The following is an 8,234-nucleotide window of genomic DNA, read 5'->3' as shown; positions in this document are numbered from 1 at the left end:
GAAGGCAATGCCTTGAGGATGTGAAGGGTAAAAGGACAATAAGTAAGGCTGGAGATGTAGTTCCTGACCCTTTTGTCGGGAAGGATTAGGACCGAATGTTGATTTGACTGAAGCGCAGGTACCAATCCGTCTTCCGTAACTGAAATTTCAGTAGCAAAGGAGACCCAAAGCTGAGAATTGGGCACCGATGATGCTTTTGATACTGTCCAGGTTTCCCCTAGCAATGACCCCAGAGCTCTGAGGGCGATAGTCAAGGGCATGGGGGCCCAGGTGGTGTTCTCCTCAGTCCTGCCGGTGAGGGGAAAGGGCGGGAGGAGGAGGGCACTGATAATGCGGGTCAAGAATTGGCTGCGGAGCTGGTGCTGGCGACAGGGTTTTGGGTTCTGTGACCATGGGCCCCTGTTTGTGGGTCAGCGTCTGCTTGGGAGAGAGGGGATCCACCTCACTAAGCAGGGCAAAGGTATTTTTACCAGTAGGCTAGCTGACCTCATTAGGAGGGCTTTAAACTAGGAATGAGGAGGGGAGGGAGAGAGTAACCAGCAGCCCTGCGAGGCAGCGACGGACAGGGTCACTGAGCAAAGCGCAGGGGTTGATGTGACAGGAAGGGATCACAAAATCACCAAAACGGGGCTTAAGCAGGGTCACCTCCAGCATTTGCATGTAAGCAAGGAAGTGCCTACAAGGCACCATTACGGAGAAATCCCCAAAACCCCTTCTGGGGAGTCAACATGCTGGGGGTGCCTCTCTGAAGTGCCTGTACACTAATGCACGCAGTATGGGGAATAAGCATGAGGAGTCAGAGATGCGTGTGCAGTTGCAGGGCTACGATCTTGTTGGGATCTTGAGACGTGGTGGGATGGCTCCCGTGACCGGAGTGTTGCAATGGAGGGCTACGGGCTCTTTAGGAAGGACGGGCTGGGAAGATGAGGAGGGGCAGTGGCCCTTTTATGTGAGACAACAGCTGGAATGCACGGAGCCCTGCCTGGGGAGGGCTGATGAGCCGACTGAGAGCTTATGGGTAAGGACTGAAGAGAAGATGGGTAAGGGTGGCATTCTAGTGGGTGTCTGCTATAGGCCGCCCGACCAGGAAGAACAAGCGGATGAGGCCCTCTACAGACAGATAAGATGGGAGCAGCCTCGCGTTCGCAGGCCCTGGTGTGGCAGTACACTCCCCCCACCTCCCAAGCTGGAAAACAAAACTTCTCCAGGCAGGGAGAAGAGGAAAAAAGCCCCTAAACACTAGAGGCCGCAGGTTGAAATTTGAACTGGCCAATCGAGACGTGCCAGGTACACAGAGGTGACCTTCTTAGCCAATAGCGATTAAATGACCACAGATCAGATTCGACAGGGGTAGAAATGGAGTCCCGCCGGAGGACATGTTGGAATCAGTCTTCCTCAGAGCAGCGGGTCTGCAGTCAGGGGCTCCCCCTTGGGTCGGGGCACCGCCCGAGGTAATTCCTCGAGGGAGAGAGCCCTCATCATCTTTTAGGTGAGTGATATGCGTGTTTTGAGTCATCATTTTTAAATCTTAAGGATTCTTAAGTCAGCTGTGTAGTATTAATACTCTTTACATCATTGAGCCTGTGGTTTTATAAAATGTTACCAGAGTTCTAACTAACTTTTGCTGAAGAATAAATCTGAGCTTTAACACCTGTTGGATTTGATTGTGCATGCCTCCGTAACACCTGGTCCTCACGGGGGACTTCAACCACCCCGATATCTGCTGGAGGGACAACACAGCAGGGCATAAGCAATCTAGGAGGCTCCTGGAGTGCATTGATGACAACTTCCTCACCCAAGTGATAGAGGAGCCAACGAGGAGAGGTGCTCTGCTGGACCTCCTACCGACCGACAAGGAGGGGCTCGTTGGGGATGCGAAGGTCAAAGGCGGCCTTGGCTGCAGTGACCGTGAGATGGTGGAGTTCAGGATCCCGAGAGGAGGGAGGAGGGTAAAACGCAAGCTCACGTCCCTGGACTTGAGGAGAGCCGACTCTAGCCTCTTCAGGGATCTGCTTGGAAGCGTCCCGTGGGATAAGGCCCTGGAGGGAAGAGGGGCCCAAGAAAGCTGGTTAATACTGGAGGGTCACCTCCTCCAAGCTCAAGAGCGGTCCATCCCAACGAGCAGGAAGTCGGGCAAAAATGCCAGGAGGCCTGTGTGGATGAGCAACGAGCTCCTGGCCAAACTCCAGCACAAAAAGGAAGCCTGCAGGGGGTGGAAGCAAGGACGGGTAACCTGGGAGGAATACGGAGACATTGTCCGAGCACGCAGGGCTGAGGTTAGGAAAGCTGGAATTCCCACCTGGAATTGAATCTGGCAAGGGAGGTCAAAGACAACAAGAAGGGCTTCTATAAGGGCTTCTACTTAGTGGGCATGGTTGAAGGTTGGACTCGATGATCTTAAAGGTCTTTTCCAACCTAAACGATTCTATGATTCTGTAAGTACATAGGTGACAAAAGGAAGGCTATGGAAAAATGTGGGCCCTCTGCTGAATGAGGCAGGGGGACCTGGTGACACAGGACATGCAAAAAGGCTGTGGAACTGCAGCGGCCCCTTCTCTCCCTTACCCCCCCGCCAGTACCTGCCGCCCTTTCTCTTCTGTCCTGGGACTTCGAGGTGACCTGCTGAAAGAAAATGGTGTTCACCTGCCGCAACTGCAAGGCTGCGGCTGCAACCCAAACGGAAGCACTACAGCCTACCTGTGCTGACGTCTCCCCACAAACAGACCTCCCAAGGACTGATATAGCTGTCTAGACCTCGGGCCGCATGGAGCTCCAGTACCTGGAAGTCCCCCTAGCACCCGAAGGCAGCGGTGGATGTCATAGCTGCAAGCGTGCCCAGCTGGAAGATCTCCTTGGACAAGTAACTATGCTACAAGAGGAGCTCGACAGGCAGCGCGGTATCCGGGAACGCGAGCAGGGGATCGATGCGAGGTATTGTACGCTGTCCCGGGCTGAGCGACAGCCTGCCTTAAGGCTGCGCAAGAGGAAGGTAAGCCTGAATCCAACCTCGAGCTGACTGATGCAAGGCACTCAAGAGATGAAGGAGACTGGACGCTTGTCTGTGCTTGGGGTAGAAGGAAGAACCCTCCCCCATCTCCTGAAGTGTCCCTACATAACAGACAGGATGCTCTGGGGTTGGAGACTGAAGAACACGTGAGTAACGGACAGGATCCAGGACAAGCCAACCATGCAAAGCTGACCCAACCACCCACCCGCATTAGAACCAGCGCCGCCAGAAAAGCCTGCCAGGAGCTCGCATTCGTGGCATCACTGAGAGGCTGCCGAGCCTGGTGAACCCTGCGGATTATCATCCGCTCCTACTATTCCGCGTAGGGTCTGGCGAGGCAACTTAGAACCCTCCCAAGAGACTATATGTCCCTCGGAGCAATGTTAAAAGGATCGGGAGCACAGGCGGTGGTCTCCTCTATCCTCCCAGTCAGAGGAAGGGGTCCAGGAAGGAGGAGACGAATTGAACAGGTGAATGCCTGGCTGCGTAGCTGGTGCCATGCTCAAGGTTTTGGCTTCTATGATTGTGGATCTACCTTTGAGAAGCCGGGTCTGTTGGGAGCTGATGGGATTCACCTCACCAAGCGGGGCAAGAGGGTCTTGAGTTGGAAGAGTTGGAAGCCACTGTGCAGAAGGAGCAGAAGGGAGCTGGCAGCTCTTTAAGGACATTTTTCTTAGCGCACAAGAGCTCTCGATTCCCATGCGTAAGAAATCAGGCAAGGAAGGCAGGAGACCAGCGTGGCTGGGGAAGGACCTTCTGGTCGAGCTGAAGCGCAAGAAGGAAATGCATAGGCAGTGGAAGCGGGGACACGCATCCTGGGAAGAATATAGGGATGCTGCCCGGGTGTGTAGGGATGGGATCAGGAAAGCTAAGGCACAGCTGGAGCTGAATTTGGCAAGGGATGTGAAGAATCATAAGGAGGGCTTCTACAGGTGCGTTGGTCAGAAAAGGAAGAGTAAAGAAAACGTACGCCACCCCCACCCCCCTCCGATAAAGAAGACGGGAGATCTAGTGACAACCGACATGGAGAAGGCTGAGGTACTCAACGACTCTTTTCCTCCCTTTTTGCTGGCAACCACTGTTCCCACATCTCTCAAGTCCCTGAACCTCAAGGCAGGGACTGGGGGAACAAAGTCCCTCCCATCGTAGGAAACGTTCCGGTTCGAGACCTCCTGAGGAACCTGAACGTACACAAGTCCTGCACCTGGGGAGGAACAACCCCATGCACTGGTATATGCTGGAGGCCGACTGGCTGGAAAGTAGCTTTGCAGAAAAGGACGTGGGGGGCTCCTGGTGGACACCAAGTTGAACATGAGCCGACAACGTGCCCTTGCCGCAAAGAAGGCTAAGGATATCCTTAGCCCGATATAGAGGAAAGCGGGGTTTATGTATGTTACAATACAGTTGTGTAGACCAATCAAATTGCTCACTATCCCCGGGGGCGCAGGGCACCACAGGCCACCCTTGGGCAGCTTTGGAGGCACTGCCTATTTTTCTAAAAGCCTCCTACCCAGCTTAGCGCAAATCCTATCTTGATCTGCCCTCCAGCCCTCCAGCCACCAGTGCTGAACACAGGCTTTGTATTTTATTTTCTCCCAGGAGGCGTGCAGCTTAGAAACGTCTGCAACTGAAGCGGGGCTTTCAGGGAACAATTTAGAGCAACTTCTGTTGGTTCTGCGAAATGTTCTGAAAAGTTAAGGCCTGCCCTGCCCTGGCAAAAGCAGTCATTTGACTGGAGGGAGCAGCACCAAAAAGCCACAAGCACGTTTGGGGTGGACTTGATGCGGTAATAAATAACAAGAAATAGTACTTCTAGCTACAACAGCCTCTTCTGAGACCTCGTTGCCCGCCCGCAGGGTCGCAGCACTACACGGCACAGATCCCTCCGCGGACTCGCCCGACGTCGTCTCCCTCCGCGCCCCGGTCGGATCCCTCCGCGCCCCAAGGGGCACGCAAACTCCCTGAGCCCCGGTAAGCGCCAGGTCGACGAGGGCGGACCCGCCAAGGGGGCGGGGACAAGCGGCAACGACAGGCGAGACAGCCAATCGAGACGCGGGATCGGCCGGCGGCGATCTGGCGGCCCAATGGGCGCCGCGGAGGGCCTGGCCGAGTGGAGGAAGCGCGGGGGCGACAACGGGCGTTGTCGTGGCTGGCGAGATTGTTGGGGCGCGGGCCGCCCGGCCCGGTGGCGCCACTACTGTCTTCGGAAAGATCACCGGCAAGGCGCTTCCCCGCCAACGTCATCTACGAGGACGAGGAGGTAGCCGCGGCTTTGCTCTGTGCGCGGTTCCTCTTCCCTTCCCCCCCCTCCCCCTCCCCCCGCGCTCGCAGGCACCCTGAGCCGAGGCCCCGTTGCGCGGTGCCTGGGAGCGCGGCAGGGCGGGTGGCGGCGTTGCTGCGGGTGGGTGGGTGGAGGGACGGGGGACGGACGGGGCCTCTCTGGGTTGTGGCGCTCTCTACTGCACCATCCCTAAAACATCGCGCTTCTTCGGTACCCCCCCCCGCCCCCGGCTGCTGCGGCGCGTACCGGGTTTCCGGTGTTGCCCGGCTCGCCTCGGTTCCCAGCCCCACCGCGTCGTGTGCGTGCGCGCGTGCGCGTGCGTAGAGGAGGGCCTCTGACGGTAACGCACTTGGTGGCAGCCGCAGACGTCTGCCGCCTGATATCCCTTTGGCACTGCAAGTCGCGCAAAGTTTGCTGCCGAGGGATGGGAGTGGTCCTGCCTCGTGTGGGATGATAGTCTTGAAACCAGAGTAGCGACCGTAATGAGTTAGTTCTGCATAGGAGAAATGCAGGTCTCTGTGCCTCGTAACAGCATTATAGAGATTTCACAGCTCTGCTGTGCTAGGCTTTGGTTCTGAACCCCCAAACCGGATTATTAAAGCAAAGAATTACAGCTTTTCTTATTTTTCTTAACAGAAAGCTAGAAACCGGTCATCCTGCGGGCTGCAAAAGCTTCCCAGATCTTGTTTCTGTGCTGAAGTGGGACCGTGATAACAGCATGCTTGCGAGGTTCGCGGATGCTGGTGCACCACAACGTGCTAGGAACTAGAGTGAGCTGCTTAGACTGTGGGGAAAAAAATGCAGCCATTGCCTACACAATGTTAACTTTAAGTTAGTATCCCGTATAATTTTGTTATTAAAATGCTGAAGATTAACAGTTAGGGATGCCTTCTGCTTTTGAAGGTAGGGTTTATGGGCAATACAGAAGACAGGCTCGTACTAGGCGCTTGCAGGCTTCCTGGGATTATGCTTTTGTTCAATACTTGAGCTCCCTGTCGCATGGAAAACGAACGGCCGCTGATCTTCCACTTCACCAAACTCTTTGCTGGTTCAGTTAAGCCGTTTGTCTCCTGCCTCTGTGGTGGACCACATCGAATAGAAAAACTGCTTAGGAAACGATCAGCCCAAATTGAAACATACTGGAGGTCGCTAATCTGAAGTACTGGCCCGTCTCCTTGCCCCCATCATCTTGCGTGCACTTCTGGAGGGGGCTCTGTAAATACGTTGTATTTTGTGTATAGAGAGTATTAATATCGTGTAAGAAAAATCAACGTTTCGGCTTGCGTTTGGGGTATCTGGCAATCTGCTTCTGTACGAGTTCGGTGGGGCGTATTGATTTGCTTAAGCTATTGCCTTTCTCTGAAGCCAATTGCGTTTTAACTGTTTACTCTTCCTCCAGCGCCTTGCGTTCCGTGATCTTTTGCCCCAAGCTCCGACGCTTTTCCTAGTCACGCCTAAGGAGCCAATTATCAGGTTATCTGACGCAGAAGATTCTGGTGAATCTGTAAGTACTGCGGAAGCTTTCTGTGGGCTAAACTGTACCTGTAATTAGTTCCTAATTTACTAGGCTCTCTCTCCCACCCCCCCTTTTCCTCTTGATAGGGCACACGCAGTAGGCTATTGTGGGTTTTCTGGCGCTATAATCTTTTGCCTCTAGCTTATAATGGAGTTGAGCTTTTTGGCTAAAAGTAGCGATATAAAGCAACGCTCCTCCCTGGGTATGTACTTCTGGTGCAAAATGCAGCGTTGTTTTGGAGCGCAGTCTGATGCCTGTCGTCGTGGTTTAGAGTAAGAGTAGTAGTACTTCCTCTAATACGGAGAAGAGGGCTTGGGGTTTTTGGCAGGTCAGGGGTGAGGAAGGGCAAAGCTGGTTGAGAGGTGCTGGATGCTTCACTCTTGGCTGTGAAAGTCAAGTTCAAAGACTTTGTAAACCCACGCAAAAGGCAGCCTAAAGTTTATTTTCCACCAGAATTGCTTATGTTGCCTGAAGATATAATGGGGGCTTTAACCCGGAGACAAACTTAGCTTCTGTGGCCGTTTTGTAGTCCGTTACTGTCCAGCTTGAAAAAAATTGCATGGCTCTTCCCACCCCCACCACCCCCCCACACACACAGTGTGCATAATCGGTCTTTGTAGCTTTGCTTGGAAAATGTCAGTTGCAGGCGGGCGGACAGACGGTAATTTGAAGCGCAACGGTTGAACTGCTAGGAATTGGCTACCTGGTTTCTCTGGGTGGTTCTCTGCTCTCAGTCCTTCCCTTCCTGCCCTCTCCCCTCTTTGTGTGTGGCTTTTTATTTTATTTATTTATGGGTTTGTACTTCCTTCTCCAGCTTCTTGGGCATTTCATGATTGTTGGCAAGAAGCGTGCTGCTCACCTGGGCCTGACCAATGGATTCCGGATGGTTGCAGATGAAGGGCCCGAGGGCGGGCAGTCTGTCTGTCACGTACATCTACATATTCTGGGTGGCCGTCAGTTGGACTGGCCGCCTGGCTAAGATTTTTGCACCGCAAGAGTTGCTGCACGTGTACAAATTGCCACTGAATGGATTTCGTCTGTTGCCCGTCAGTCTAGTAGCCGCTGTTGACGTCTAATTTTTTGTGACGTGTGTCTGTGGAAGGTAATAAAAGCTTTGAGCAGCAGTTGCACAATAAAGATTTAGCATGGGGATATCACCTCTGTCTTGTGCGTCTTACTGAGGGAAATAGTTCTGCAAGTTAAAATGGTGTCTCCCTGGAGTGTAAGTATGTGGAACGTTTCAGTCTGTTAACAGCGTTCTATAGACAGATAATGATTTGCCTAGTCATTTGAAGCGTGATGCTGGAACCGCTTAGCAGTCTCCTGCGTCGTGCAGGAAGCAAACTCTTAGCTTTTTGGAAGTGGTACGCAAACGTACGTAAAGCCAGTGTAGGCTGCTGCTAAAACTTTAGAAAACGCTGTATGTGACG

The 8,234-nt window shown here is 53.5% G+C and overlaps 1 protein-coding gene across 1 annotated transcript; it reads left to right on the top strand.

Moving 5' to 3' along the window:
• Window positions 1–2,764: 2,764 nt before the first annotated feature.
• Window positions 2,765–7,961, top strand: LOC138683412 (uncharacterized). The gene is given in 6 exon segments (XM_069775129.1): window positions 2,765–2,989; window positions 3,716–4,045; window positions 4,973–5,236; window positions 5,238–5,267; window positions 6,688–6,792; window positions 7,619–7,961. Coding segments are annotated over 6 exon segments (1,119 nt in total). The 3' UTR covers window positions 7,784–7,961.
• Window positions 7,962–8,234: the final 273 nt, after the last annotated feature.

The sequence above is a fragment of the Haliaeetus albicilla genome, chromosome W (assembly GCF_947461875.1).
Source record: "Haliaeetus albicilla chromosome W, bHalAlb1.1, whole genome shotgun sequence".
In the NCBI taxonomy this organism is placed as follows: domain Eukaryota; kingdom Metazoa; phylum Chordata; class Aves; order Accipitriformes; family Accipitridae; genus Haliaeetus; species Haliaeetus albicilla.
The sequence above is the reverse complement of the archived record's forward strand: the minus strand, read 5'-3'. Positions and strand labels throughout refer to the sequence as shown.